At 45.4% G+C, this 15,020-nt stretch overlaps 2 protein-coding genes across 4 annotated transcripts in view; both read left to right on the forward strand.

Annotated features, from left to right (window-relative positions):
• The window catches only part of CFAP70 (cilia and flagella associated protein 70), a gene marked incomplete at its 5' end in the record, with an annotated part of 52,706 nt that extends 42,582 nt beyond the window's left edge, over window positions 1–10,124 (forward strand). For 2 of the 3 annotated variants that reach the window (XM_080926647.1, XM_080926649.1), the window contains 8 exons: window positions 346–546; window positions 1,184–1,305; window positions 2,733–2,885; window positions 3,531–3,692; window positions 6,759–6,848; window positions 9,337–9,438; window positions 9,673–9,720; window positions 9,943–10,124. In XM_080926647.1, the coding sequence (XP_080782773.1) occupies window positions 346–546; window positions 1,184–1,305; window positions 2,733–2,885; window positions 3,531–3,692; window positions 6,759–6,848; window positions 9,337–9,438; window positions 9,673–9,720; window positions 9,943–10,023 (959 nt within the window). In that variant the 3' untranslated portion in view covers window positions 10,024–10,124. The remainder of the gene's footprint in view (window positions 1–345; window positions 547–1,183; window positions 1,306–2,732; window positions 2,886–3,530; window positions 3,693–6,758; window positions 6,849–9,336; window positions 9,439–9,672; window positions 9,721–9,942) is intronic. The other variant, XM_080926648.1, reaches the window with a different exon arrangement.
• Window positions 10,125–10,615: 491 nt separating this feature from the next.
• On the forward strand, window positions 10,616–12,735 carry MRPS16 (mitochondrial ribosomal protein S16). Its single transcript, XM_080926098.1, has 3 exons — window positions 10,616–10,743; window positions 11,783–12,043; window positions 12,497–12,735. Exons 1-3 carry the CDS (start codon window positions 10,731–10,733, stop codon window positions 12,628–12,630), a joined length of 408 nt encoding a protein of 135 aa, XP_080782224.1. The 5' UTR covers window positions 10,616–10,730; the 3' UTR covers window positions 12,631–12,735.
• The last annotated feature ends 2,285 nt before the right edge of the window (window positions 12,736–15,020 follow it).

A 15,020-nucleotide genomic window follows, 5' to 3' on the forward strand; every position in this document is an offset into this window, starting at 1 on the left:
TAGGGGTGACCCAGGAGCTCACAGCTGCTGAGTCCTTGCCCAACCATGGAGCTACCTTCTCAACTCCAAGGTTCCTTTTGTTGTTTTACTCTTTTTTCCTCTCTTCAAAGTGGGAAGTGCCTCACGGGGTGTGTTTCCCTCTCTCACCTTTACTCCAAGTTCCCGTCTTAGACATTCAGTTCTGGTGTCTGCTGTGTGACATCACTATGCCTGCAACTGAGGGTGCTGGACTCCAAGGCACGGAAGGGCTTTGTATGCCCTATTCATGATGCCCACCCTCCAACCTGTCCCTGCAGTGTCTCCGGATATCTGCACATCTTCTCTCCTATAACCTTTCAATGCCAGAAAGAGGAAGCTCCTTTTCATCCAAAATTCCCATCTGTTTAGGACCAAACACTGCTCTGTCCAGTCTAGACGAGTTTTTGGAAGAGTCGTCTAAGGCACGTTCTGAATCACAAGACCCAATAGTCACTGTGCAGCCTATGGATTCTTTCCTTGCCCAGAAATCATCCAATGTGCTATTAAAGGAGCTGACATCAAAGAAAGGTGAGTAGGAGTCACTATTTCCCCTGGAAAGAGGGGTATAATCCAGCCAGGAGAGCATGAAGACTCTTAGGATTGTGTGTGTGGAGGTCCTGAAGTGTTGGCAGTTGTGCTGACCACACCAGATTAGTTTAGGATCTGAATTCTAAACCCCGTGCTGGAACTCCTCTGATAAGTATGGATTTTAATTTTGTTCACACAAGTAGCTTACAGAACTATAATGTTCCAATGATTCTTCATTTTCAGAATAGCTATATCTTGTGTTTCAAATCCAAGGAGATCTAAATACTTCTTTAAGTTAATTTGTTGTGTGTGTGTGTGTGTGTGTGTGTGTGTGTGTGCTCATGTGTGTGTATGAGCGTGATAGAGGTCAAACCTCAGGTCTTTACTGACTGATTCAGCTCTCTAGGACCCTTTGAATAGTTCCAATGGTTGTGATTTGCCTTAGAATCCCCAGTGCATCTGGCTCGATGGCCTTTCAGACCACTTTCTGCATCATAACTGGAAATGGTCTATTGTTTTCCAGATTCTGTTTTTATCTCATCTGAGATTAGAATCTTCTCCCCCGCTTACTAATATGACCAGGTCTCTGGCATTTCTTATCTGCATTTGGTCTTCTATCCTGTTGATCTGTTTCCAGAAACACCAAAATGCCAAGATTCATCAGCCTTTTTCTCTCCTACCCACCACGTTATTCCCCAACCTCCTGTCACGATCTTCATGGAGACCATTCGCTTCCTGATGAAAGTCAATGCTGTACAGGTCAGAATGCTTGGGAGCCGGCACACAGACGGAGGATTTCAGTGAACTGTGTTCTATCCACAGCAGTGCTGAATAAACTTAAATATGTGTGCAGCAAAAACCAAACATGTTTTCGGTTCTGGTGATCAAACTCAGGTCATTTGGCTTAGCAGGAATTACCTTTACCCACTGAGCCATCTTACCAGCCCCTGAGCCTTTTCTTTTAAGTACGTGATCATACCCTTTCCCCCTAAAATGTCCTAACCAACTGAAAACAGATATACAGTGCCATGTGAGAAATGGTTAAAGTAGTAAATGATTTTAATCATAAACCTAGGCTATAGGTCTGGCAAGATGGCTTAGTGGGTAAAGGGGCTTGCCACCAAGTCTAATGACTTGTGTTTGATTCCTGAAACCCCTATGATAGAAGAAGAGAACTAACTCTTGTATAAGTTATTCTTTTACCTCTGCATGCACAATGTGGTATCTGTGTGCCCCACCCCCTACAAACATACGTACACATACAAACACAAATAAATGTAAAAAATTGTTTTGAACTGGGCTAGAAAATATGACTGTATTCAAATACACTAACACACACAATCACAGGCAGAGCATCTGGGTATCAGTCTTTTTCCCCAGAAAAGTCCATCCAATGACTACATGACCACATGAAGGGGTACCATGAGCAAGTGATAGGAGGGACGGATACCTGGTGGAGTTGACCCCGATGCTATAAACACGTACCTCACTTGAGGGCGTGCAATCTCAAGAATTATAACCTGGGTAGGATTGAACCACAGAACACACGAACCCTTCCCAGCAGTGAATTAATGCACCTCCCCGGGTCAGTACCAGGAGTCACACAGGGAGAACATCACACAGGGTTGTTTCCTGGGGAGGTGTGCATAAGGCTTTTGTATTGCCGGCTCAGACCAGAATGGGCAGCAAAAGCTGGGGAGGGTCACAGGTACATCTGACTGCACCAGGTTTGCAGGTCCTTTGAGGGGGTGGGGATAAAGAGCCCCAAATGCATTGGTAAATCTAAGTATTTGGTGCTATGGCAAGAAAAGCAGCCATGTATGTTTGTGAATTCCCAAGTCTTAGCACGTTAGAGAGGTGGGTTTTGTTTCATTTTGAGTTTCCTTACAATGTCAACTGTCTGGAAATGTTACCTCAAGTGTAAGCAGGGAGGCTGAGCAAGTGCTCTGCCTGCACCTCCTCTTAAGTGCAGTCTAGATCCTGGTCTCATGACCACAAAGCCTGTACCGTGCAGTGCTGCACTGGAAACGCTGGTGTTTGCGTCTCTCGTCCCTGTACCACTGCAGATGGTTGTTCTACCCCATAAGACGCCCCTCCCTGTTTACCATCAGAGCCACTCACCCCCAAAGCTATTCAGCTAACACACTGCAGACGTTTTCATGATCTGTCACTGGGTTTCCTTGCAGTTTGTGCACAGAGTGCTGGCACACGAGCTGCTGTGCCCTCAAGGAGGACCTAGCTGTGAGTATTATCTGGTTCTGGCCCAGACACACCTTCTCAAGAAGGACTTTGCCAAGACAGAGGAGTACCTGCAACAGGCAGCACAGATGGACTATCTGGTACTGATTTCCCTAGAGAAAGCCTCTTGAATGGGAGAAGGGAGGGGTGAGCGCTCTTTGCTAGGACTGAGGTGAAGGGAGGGGTGAATGGTCTTTGCTAGGACGGAGGTGAAGGAGGGAGGGGTGAATGGTCTTTGCTAGGACGGAGGTGAAGGCGGGACACAATAGCATGTGTCTCAGCTGCTTGGGAGAGCGAGCCCAAGGGCTTGAAGTTAGCAAAGCATGAGGATTCTGTCTGAAAATTAACAGATGTAGTGGTGCCACATCACAGGGAGACGTCTGGCGTGCGTGAGAAGTGAAGTCCTACACAAGGTCAAGAATAGATAGGCGGTCATTTAGCAGAAGTTGCTCATTATTTCTAGTTTCTAAACTTTTCTTTGCTCCTAATAGCATCATGCTGATTATAGCTGAGTGTTTGTCTGACTATGCACCCCAAAGACAGACAAAATGGCTTTGGGGGAATACAAGAACGAGAGTATACCCAGGAACATAACTCATCCATGTGACTAAAATGGTTCTTTCTGTATGCATTCTCTGAGGGAAAAGGGGGGAAATGTACTCATATAAATTTAAATGTTTAACAAAATTCATTAGGGACTGACTTAATGCCACATGACCCTTCATGTTCTTTGTCTACTTCTTCAGAACCCCAATGTCTGGGGCGTGAAGGGCCATCTCTACTTCCTGAGTGGAAACCATGCAGAGGCCAAAGAATGCTATGAGAGAACTATTAGTTTTGTAGTGGATGCTTCTGAGATGCACTTCATCTTCCTACGCCTGGGACACATCTACCTGGAAGAGAAGGAGGTAAGGGAGAGAGGAGGTACTGAAGTGTGGTCCAGGACCTGGCAGTGGCTAGAGAGAAAAGTAGCTCAACACTGCCACCTACAGTAACCTGAAGAGCTCCCGGCCTTGATGCTCCCACACTCATACATAGCCACTTACCAGAGACCTTCACTTAAGGTAAAACCACATCCATGACTACACTGCAGAAAAGAATTCAGGACAAGTCGGGATGAAGCATAGGTAGGGAGTTTATTAAATAGAAACACAGAATAGCACCCCCTTTTGTTAAAGCTGAGTTGGGGAGGAGAGAGAAAAACTGACTTAAGAGTTAGCCCACATGGGGATGGACTCCTCGAGAGAGCGTTCTGGATGTCCTTACAATATCCCCATGTATGAGTCTGGGCTTCATTTAAATATCTTCAGTGATTAAGCAAGTTTTTGAAAAGCATGAGTTTAAAATGTAAGTGAACATTATGAGTTGTGGGCTGGAGAGGTGGCTCAGTGGCTCAGTAGTTAACACGTGCTGCAGACTCTTCCTTGCACAATAACCTCTTGCAGAGGAACCGGGTTTGGACCCCAGCACTTACACAACAGCTCACAAACATCTACCAGGGGATTCTGATTTCCACAGGCTCCTGCAAGCACATGGCATGCAGACAGCTGGGCACACACAGACGTGCACATAAAATTAAGTACTTTTAAAAGATGAGCTGGCTTATTAAACTTGAAGAGTTTTCTTTCTGTGGTTTGAGAGAAGGCTCAGCTGTTGAGAGCGTATACTATTCTTCCAGCGGACCCAGGTTCAGATCCCAGTACCCACATCAGACAGCTCACAACCACCAGTAACTCCAACTTCTGGGGATCTGAGTTCATCTTGAGGTGTCCATGGGTACATACATGGCGTATACTCATACATGTACATAAATGTTTTTAGAATAAATCTTTAGCTAAGCAGTGGTGGCACATACTTTTAATCCTACTACTTAGGACACAGAGACAGGAGGATCTCTGTGAGTTCAAGGCCAGCCTGATCTACAGAGCAAGTTCTAGAACAGCCAGGACTATAGAGAGAAACCAAGTCTTGACAAACAAAACAAAACAACAAACATCATCAGCCAACAAGTGCACTTCCGGCACCCACGCCAGGCAGCTCCAAACTGCCGGGAACTCCAGCAGCAGGGATCTGGCATCTCCAGCCTGCACAGGCCTCACTTACATATACAAGCAGACACACTTACATGTGATTAAAATCTTTTTTTAAAGGATTTCCCTTTTGTAATGGAAATTGACAAGGTTTTATGGGGAGCATCTTTTGGGTTTTGGAGTGGGAGAGGAATGGCCATGCAGTTAAACTCAAGATCCTCCTAGTCCTAAGAAAACCCCCTGCTGTTTTTAGCATCCTTGCTGGTCTCTAAGGAGATAACCGCTATCTCTGTGGGTGGTCCCAATTTTAGCAGCTGAGTTGAAGTTTCTGACTTCCAGACAGATGTAGAACAGGGACGTTTCTCTCCTTCCCCATGTTTCCTTGACTTTTCCTGCTTCATAACCATCTTTTACACCAATGGCAAAGGCATTTGCTCAGCATTAGGGACCCAGTTATTGATCACTGTGCTACTAAAATTATTAGGAACATAATGAGTGTTATTTTATTAATAAATATTTTATTGATACTAACAGCAATTTTATTTGAGGTAATAGCTTGACTTAACTAACAAAACATGTCCTGGGACTTAAAAGGACTTCTCCAACTTCCTCCTCAACATAGCACATTAGGTCTAATCTAGCTTAGGATAGCCCCATTCTATAGGGCACTCACATGACTCTAGTGGTCCCTCAGCTATCTTTTGGGAATTACCCCAAGGGCCTTTGCACCAGGTAAGGAGGCAGGCTTGCTATACTAGAAAAGGACAAATACCAAATACACGAGAGTAAGCAATAGGTGAACAAAACTCTTGTACCCACCTAAGAGTTGCCACTGTTCTGCCACAGGTAATTTGACTCCCTGACTTTGTCTTTGCCTCCTTCCCTTCCTTACCCATAAATGGCGTTATTTTTTATTTAGTACATTAACCAACAGAAACACGGAGTCCCAAAGTATAACGATGTACATGTGAGGTCTGAGAGAAATCATGGCCCTACTTCAGTGAAGAAAATGAGGATTTTCTTTCCAATGTCAATCTTCAAGGCACTACTGACCTTGTGGTTACTAGGCAACCAGCTTCTAGGCCGAATGCTCAGGGTCAGCTGTAGATACAAGAGGAGAAATATGCCAGCAAGTCCTATTTGTTTTGAAAGTTTCACTTTGGAAAGAGACAGGGTCTTGCTGATTGTGGCAGTGCGTGCCTATGGTCACAGCTCTCTGGAGACTTAGATCGCATGATTGCTTAAGCTCAGACACTAAGATCTTGTCTCGAACAAGCCGGGATAGAGACATCATGCAGTTGGTTGAAGGGATGCCTATCATGAAAGTGACCCTGGGCTAAATCTCCCAGCACCACATAAAATTGGGTGTGGTGGCACATCCCCGTAATTCCAGCTCTCAGGAGGTAGGTGCTGGAGAATCAGCTGCTTAAGGTCATCTTGGGCTACACAGCAAGTTTGGGGTCAGTCTGGGCTGTATGAGACCCTGAGCAGCTAGAAATATAGCAGTGCATCTGGATGAAAGTTGGTTTTTGAATTTCTCTATATGTCTTCTGCGGCACTGTTAAGACTTTTCTGATAGTGGAACAGGTTCTCAGAGGTACCAGAGACTCGGAGTCTGCCATCCTCACCACATGGTGCCACTTTTAAATGAAAAGATGTAGTCCATACAGTCTAGACAGAATTCAAATAACCGCAGCGCTTGCCCAAAGTGCCCTGTGTGAGTCCCTCCTGAATCCTTGGATCTGTTCCCAGAGGAAACTTGACCTTTCATTTGGCTTCCTCATTTCTCCCTGTCCTCTTGCAACGTTTCCGTTAGAGTGTTCATGAAAATATCATCCAAGGGCTCACTCAGTTTCAGATTTTTCTGGAGCAAAACTGTCAAGAGGCTCAGGGTTATCTTAGCAACACGGTGTTTGAAGCTTATCGGTACTTTCTTTTTGCCAGTATGAAAACGCAAAGAGAACATACATGCAAGCCTGTAAGAGATCGCCTTCTTGCCTCACCTGGCTAGGACTAGGAATTGCCTGTTACCGGGTAAGAGAACAGAGGCTGATACCAGTTCCAGCCCTGTGGTCCTCCAAGTGGATTGTGAGGGTTTGTGGTGATGGTGGGATGGCAGTCAGCTCTAACGAAAAAACTGTCTTTCAGAGTTGTTCATGAGCAGAGGCCTGGACTAGGAAACTAAAAATATCCTGGTGTGTGTGGGGACTTATAAAAACCTAGCCTGAGAAATCTGAGAGACAGAAGTGAGCTCCCAGGGCCACACAAACAGTTGTAGCATCAATGTTTTTGTTCTAGATTGTTTTCCCCCCATCAAGGACAATTTGAAAAAGTCCTTAGTTGTAAAGAGAAGACAATGCCTCCCACATCACTGTCACCCTGATTTGGCAGTCATTAACTTTAGGTCCTCATTGTCGCCATCTTTGCCCTGGTACTTCCCCCTGGAGCCTTTCAAGGCAAATGTTAGATGTGAGACATCTCACTGCAAATCTGTAAACATGGTCAGACTTGAATCAAATCTGTTTTTCCTAGTACCAGAGATGGAGTTCTCACACACCCAGGGTGGTCTCAAACTCACTAGATAGCCAACGATCACACTGAACTCCCAATCTTTCTCCCTTACCTACCCAAACTGGGATAGACACAGGGTTTTCTACCTAAACCATGATGTTACTGATATCTGTCATGTTCACAGAGTTCCTGCCTGAGCCTGGGGACACTACCTTCAGATCCATAAACACACCTTTGATCCCATCATTCAGAAGGCAGAGGCAGGTGGTTCTCTATGAAGCCACGCCCATCCTAGTCGATACAGTGAGTTCCAGGCCAGCCAGGGCTACCATGAGACCCTGTCTCAGGGGGAAAAAAGGTTGTTTTATGTGTATGTGCTCCATCACACACCATACCTTTATCCTGACCTTTTGCTTCTAACAAGCTCCCATTCAAGGTCCATTTTAGTGATGTTTTTTCCTCTGAGGCTATTCTTCTTCAGTCTTAGGATAGATCTGATACTATTTCTCTTTGTCTCACCTCTAGATCATAAGTATACTTTGCTATAGAAATATTTATTTTGCAAAACTGTTTATGTATTTGATTTTTCATTACATCTGTTTACATATCTACCAATGAGGTCTCTGAAGGCAGGGGCTGTATATGTACATACATACTTTTATTCTCTGCACCAAGGATATTGCTGAGCAGAGAACACATCTTCAGCAAACGCTTGTTAACTGAATACCGTGTTTGCAAGATCTAAGGTGCAAGTCAAAACATGGACATGGTTGGAAGGTTGTGCTTCATCTTTTCAGTCTTAGAAACTCACTGCTGTATCTTTGTCTATTTGATGTAATCTTATTGTGTAGAGGGGTTTGTCGACTGAGAGTTGAACATATAAACCTGTATGGAAAGCTATCAGGCTGTAGAGTTGTGTTTGTGTGGGATTTGGGGGTACAGAAACACCCCGGGACAGAGGCAGAGAACAGGCAGTAGTAAACTGCCAAGGGAAGAGAGTTGCATGGACTAGTTGGGCCGTGGTGGCTCGGACCAGGCCCCAGAAGTGCGCGGCTCCATATCAGGATTGGGCCTGAGGAGTGAGACCTCAGGGCTGGTAAAGAGATAAACCAATTTATATTTTTTTAATATTTACTACAACACACTGCTCTTTCAAAACAGAAAAAAAAAATTTAGGCCTGGTGGCTCACAAATATAATCCCAGTGCCTGGTCAGCTGAGGAAGGAAGATAGGTTCAAGTTCAAGGCCAGCCTGAAATACATGAGTTTCAAGCCAATCCTGTGAGTTTTGCTAACAGGAGGACCCAGTCTCTAAATAATTTAAAAAAACAAAAATAAATCAAACAAAAAAGTCAAGGACAGATATATACCTATCATATATCCACCCACAAGTAATGTCTATTAATCGTTACATAGTTATATAGAACATATAAAATATATGCTACATATGAATTCAGAAACACTGGTGAATTTTGAGGTTTGTTTTGCTAAGCACTGGTATAGGTCGTGGACATCTATTGGTTGGATAGCAGATTCTTGTGTTTTATAGAAAGAGAAGAAGCCAGGATATGTTTGTGTAGAGGCACAGTATGGTGAGGTAGGAGGGGGTGCCTCTTTGGGTCCCTGCTGAGGCATCCCTTCCCCCAAGGTACCAGCCACACAATGGGTACAGTATAGAATAGAGTTTATTTAGGGGATGGAAAGGGAAGTTGAGAAGGGAGTAGAGACAGAAAGAGAGAGAGACAAAGAGAGAGACAGAGGGAGAAGAGAGGGAAGGCCGGCCACATGGAGGGGGGGGGACGGAGGGGTGGGAAGAGAGGAAGGAAATAGTCTGGAAGAGAAGGGACAGAGAAAGAGAGGGAGGCAAAGAGGTGAGCCCCTTTTATAGTAAGCCAGGCATACTGGCTATTGCCAGGTAACTGTGGGGAGCCTAGAAGAAATGCTAACAACTCTAGTTGACTTAAGTGAAAACCACTTTGAACTGTAGCTCCTAACTCTCCCTCTCTGCTAAGCTGGAGGAGCTCACTGAAGCTGAGGATGCTCTGTCTGAAGCCAATGCACTGAACAACTGCAACGCTGAAGTGTGGGCCTATCTGGCTCTGGTCTGCCTGAAAGTGAGTGTTTCTTACTGCCCCTTCACAAAGCCCTCTCAGGGATCAGGTGAAGGCCCAACTCAGACAGAAAGGTATACTGGCCGTCAACACATGACTGAAGTTTGAAGAGCTCCAGATTTGTCATTGTACTGATGACAAAGGAAATGTCCATCCTGGGCAGTTCCTCGAGATAAAATGTGCTTAGTAATCAATTATTCACATTTTTCTATGAAAGATGTGCTGTGCTTCTTTCAGGTTGGACGACAGCTGGAAGCGGAGCAGGCTTATAAGTACACAATAAAGGTATGAGACAGACAGATAACTGTCATTCTGAGAACAGACCGAGTGCTTGTTGAATTTCACCCATGGAACCAATACATTCTAATTCTTCCTGAGAGCTTCCTCGGTGTTAAGAATATAGGAGAGGTCCATCCCATCCCCACAAATCTGGAGCCTCATAAATTAGGGGTCTTCAAAACCACACGGTGTGTTGGACATAACTTCTTCCCTGCCTTGTTTCTGCAGCTGAAACTGAAAGACCAGGCTCTGCTTCAAGAAATCCACACCGTACAGGAAATGGTTGGCTTTGGAAATCCATCTTTCTAACATCTTTACAAGTGAATATTTAATATGGAACCCCAAGCATCTTTCCTTCCCAAACTGTCACCAGATGAAACCTGTCCATCCACCCCCCACATACCTTTAGTTGTTGGCTGTTAGATCACATTAAAAAAAATTAAATAAAAAAAACCTTAAAGTTTATCGTGTTTCTGGAGTCGTATGTGTAGCACATTATGCTCTTATAGTTAATTATTGGTGGGTAGATATATTGCATAATGGTGACTATTAGAATTTCTGATCAAAGTTTGTCTGATCACCCAGGGGGTGCACAACTGCCAAGGCTCTTGACCAGCTTTAGTTACTGGGGCTTGGGAACTAAGGCAACATCTTCAAAGGTGAGCCTAGAATACAACTGTGCTGTCTCACTGGGTAAGAGAACAGAGGCTATAGGACAGAGGTGTTTAGCACCGGTGTGGACAGGATACAGTTTCCCCACCACCGCCTACAGACACGCCTCTTCCGCAGCAGTCAACGAACAGTCACCGGCGCCTTGTCGCACGCCCGTCCGCATTGGAAGAGAAAGCGGAAGGGGCGGGACGGCCGGCTGTTTGCGCAGAAGGTTTTCCGGCTCCGGAGTGGCGCCTTCGTCGCGGCGTGTGCCTGCGCGACCGCTTGGGGGCGCTCTTTCAGACTTCAGGCACCGTGGAGCGGGTCTGTTCCAGGGGACGGCCGAAAAGTGGCTCACCGAAACCATGGTCCACCTCAGTGAGTGCGTGGGGCTTCCGGGTGGGTGTGGGCTGCGGCGACTCGGGCTTGGCACGGCCACTGCCTTCCAGTGGAGCTTCTTCTCAGTTCTTTTTGCTATTAGCGATGGTCTCACTGTGTAGCTATGTCTGGGCTGGAACTCGCATTGTAAAGACAGGTTGGTTTCGAACCCCTTCCTAGACAGCCGTTTGCCTCTGCCTCCCAGATGTGCTGTGAGTAGCTCTCCTCTCAGATTTTTTTTTTTTTTAAACCACAAGTCGTAGAAATCGTTTTGCAGACGAGGCATCTGAGGGTGAGACAAGGCACAGCTTAGTAAGTGGTGTTAGGATCTGAGACTTTGGGAAGTAATCCACTATGAAAACCAAGTTCGAACCAGCAAAAGTTTCTTTATTTAAAAAGCTGATATTTCAGGGAGATGGCTGGGTTCAGGATCCAAACCCTGTGCGCGGGTGGGGGGTGTGTGGGAGGGTGGGGGGGGGACGACAAGACAGGGTAACCTTTTAAAACATAAAACCCACAAATTTGGTGGGCTAGAGATAACAAATAGGGTACATGGCAGGTTTCTAAGTGGGTTACTACTGGTCAAGTACTTCAGATGACTTTCTTAGTAACTTGGCCTGGATTGAGGCCAGCCAAACAGAGCCTGTGTAGGGGCTGGTGGGTTCCAGTCCTGACTGGGTGCTGAAAAGGCATAGGGTGGGGGTATTGTGGTCTAAGTTCATATGGGACATCTAGGGCCAGAAACCATTTCTGGGAATTTAGCTATTTCTTAGAATTTATCTTAGTACAAAGTGAAGACTACTTACAAGATGGAATCTCTAAAGGTAAAGAGGCCCCCAACAGCGACAGGTCTGTGTTAGAAGAATTTGGAAAAAAGGAGGTATGAACCATCTAGAGTGGTTAAGAGGGGTTTCACAAACAATACCTAGAGGCATAGACTGGAATTGAGAACACTGCAGAAGAAGGAATTGTGCCTTTACCTTATGTGATCTATTTTGAGTCTTCTGTTTTTGCATCCTAACCAACTATTTTTCTACAGCAACCTTTTTCTGCAAAGCCTACCACGGAGGTCACCTAACCATACGCCTTGCTTTGGGTGGCTGCACCAACCGGCCATTTTACCGCATTGTGGCTGCTCACAACAAGTGTCCCAGGGATGGCCGATTTGTGGAGCAGTTGGGCTCCTATGACCCACTACCAAACAGTCATGGAGAAAAACTAGTTGCCCTCAACCTGGACCGGATCCGGCACTGGATTGGCTGTGGGGCTCACCTCTCTAAGCCCATGGAGAAACTTCTCGGTAAAGCAGTGCTGAGCTTCGATAGTTTACGAGATTTGATACTGTGGTCATCTCTGGGATAATGGAAAAGAAGAAGGGTTTTTATTCCTTCCAAGCTGCTCTGGACAGGAGTGGAAGGTGAAATTACATAACTGCTGTTTTTAAATCCGGAGACCCCCTTTGTGTACTCCTTTAAAAGACTCCAAGTGACTGGGATTTTGTGGGCAAAAAAAAAAAAAAAAAAAAAAAAAAAGGAGCAAATGTGTCTTGGGTGCCTGTCAGTTCTTTCTTATTTATTTACTTACTTATTTGTTTGTTTGTTTATTAGTGAGGAGAACAGTGTTAGCAAGTAGACCGTGATCGTGGCAAGCCAGGAGCCTATATTTTGGTCTCTGCTGTGGGTCAGGTGTTGGGTCTCAGTTCTGGGAAGCGTTGGCATGGGCAGTGTTATGATGAAGATCCTGTTGCTTTCAGGTCTGTGCGGCTTTTTCCCCCTGCATCCGATGATGATCACCAATGCTGAGAGACTACGGAGGAAGAGAGCACAAGACATCCTCTTAGCGTCTCAGAAAGCAGAATCAGAGCCCAAAGAGACGGAAGCGAGCTGACTTCAGCGAACACAGCTGTGGCCATGAGGTCAAGGACCTGGAAAACTTGGGCACAGAGTTTTGTGTTGGATCTGGGGAATCAATAAATGGAGCTTTCCAAGTCTTGATCTTCTGGCATAGCCCTAGCAGGGGTCAGACAGAGGTTTGTTTCTGTCTGACCTTAGAGCTGCATGTAGAAACCTGTTAGGCTTTCCTGCCTTACCTTGTGACATTCAGTGGGTACAGTGAGGTTTGGGTTTTGGGTTAGGCCCTGGTCACATGGGCAACTTTACAGTCTGCTGATATTCAGTACTTTCCTGCTTCAAAGTCCTCAGCCGGAGGGAGTGTTCTTGGCCCATTAGAATGTTTTCTTTAAGATAGGGTTTTGCTTTGCAACCTTGGCTGGCATGGATCTTGTTTTATGTGATATATAGGCCAGCCTGACCTTGAACTTGTAGCCATTCTCTTGCTTCTGTTCCCTGAATGCTGGGATTACAGGAAGGGCTTCTGTACTGGGCCCGAGCGTTTCCTTAGCAGTCTTACCTTTGTTGTTATTTCTGTTCTGAGACTGGTTTTTCTGTAATAGAACTTCCTTTGTATGCTAGGCTGGCCTTGAACCAGAGAGATCACTTGCCTCTTCCTGCTGGTTGCTTGAAATAAAGGCACTCCACTACCTTTTAAAGAGTAGTTAGAAGGAAGCTAACCCAAACCCCTTCACATAGTCGACACTGCTGTGTGTTGTGTATCACAACTGTGGGTCAGCTATATCCATGTTTATGGGTGAGGAGGGGGTTACGCCTCAGGAGTAGGAAACTTCTTTAGCAATTTGGAATTCGAACTCTATGTCTACCTACAAAGCATTTTCTTAGATTTAATTTTGCCTATATGAAGGGAAAAATAACGAATGATAAGACAGCTTTTCCAAAGTCTACTTTAAATGTCAGTGATAGAGGCCTAGAAGATGGTTCGGGGGGTAAAAGTGCTTTCACCTCAGTTCTGAGGTACTGAGTTCAAATCCTTAGACCCCAAGTAATAGCTGGACAGGAAGCAGCATCCTACAGCGATATGGGGTGGGGGAAGACAAAGGACTCCTCAGACACAGGCCAGCTGGTATGCTGAGTGGAAAAACAACACAGGACATCTTGTCTCAACTGAGGTAGAAAGTAACTGACACCTAAGGTCATTCTCTGGCCCCCACATGTGTTATAGCATGCACATGCCCATGTTAACCAACACATGAATGTGCACACATCATGCACAGAACAAAGTCAGTGGTAGAATTGTGTTTAGGTATCATGAGTTCGGTATGTAAATGAGCAGCTATATGAAATAAAATCTAGCATCTGCCTCATAATGCCCCAGGACAATGGAATTCTACAGCTATAAGTATGAATTTCATGCTTGCTTTTCACATGTTGGATAATGTAGATTTCAAGTTCAAGTAAGGCTAAATTCATAGAGAATGTTCTAGAGCCTGCTAATGCTCTGGCCTATCTTATCTGAGTTCTGAGAATAGTTACTAATGTACATTCAGAGGTTTTTTTTGAAAGTAGATAAGAGAGGGACTGACTTTAGTTGGGTTTGATTTCTAGATCTGTGGAGGGGGAAGCCGAGGAAGGACTGAAATATTTATATGAGGGGATGAGTCAATGCAATTAGGTCTATCGATGTGTGTGGTGACTGAACCAGGAGACTCGGATTCTGTGCTGCCAAAGATACACATCCTGTGAGATAAAGGCATTCTTCAAAGTTGTGCCTTGTTTATTTTGTTTGATAAAGCTTATCCCTGCATGAACTGAGGGTTCATCCGAGATGAATCATCTGAGCCTGTTGTTGTACTCTGAGCATCACCTTAAAAAAGACACCTTGGGTTGAACACGCTAAATTTTCCACCTTTGGAACATGACCTTATTTTGTATTACATTTTCCTTATTTTGTATGATTGTGTGTGTGTGTGTGTGTGTGTGTGTGGTGTGTATAGGCCAAAAGACAACTTGATGGAGTCTGTTCTCCCCCCTTCCACTGTACTGATCCCAGAGGTTGTCAGGTATAGATGGCGGTAATCATTCCAATCCGCTGAGCATCCTCGCCAACCCGAGTAACCGTTCTCTATTGGGAAAACTTTCGGTCTATTGTGTACTTTCATGTGTCATTGAGCTTCGGTGTTGGGAACAGGGAGGAAGAACAATTGTGGCGGGCAGGAGGGGAGTTGGGGGTTGGCGGGTGGAAATGTGTCTCTGCTCTAGACGACCCCAGTTATCCACACGCTGCGGGCCGCATTTTACTTTGCGGGCAAGAGCGAGGCTGCTTTGGGGCTGCCGTAAACTGCCGTAAGGTGCGGCTGGCCCCGCCCCCGGCGCCTCTCCTGTGACGCAGGCGCCCAGAGCTATTTGGGCGGGAAAAGGCGGCGG

This window comes from Micromys minutus, assembly GCF_963924665.1.
Source record: "Micromys minutus genome assembly, chromosome: 12".
Lineage (NCBI taxonomy): Eukaryota > Metazoa > Chordata > Mammalia > Rodentia > Muridae > Micromys > Micromys minutus.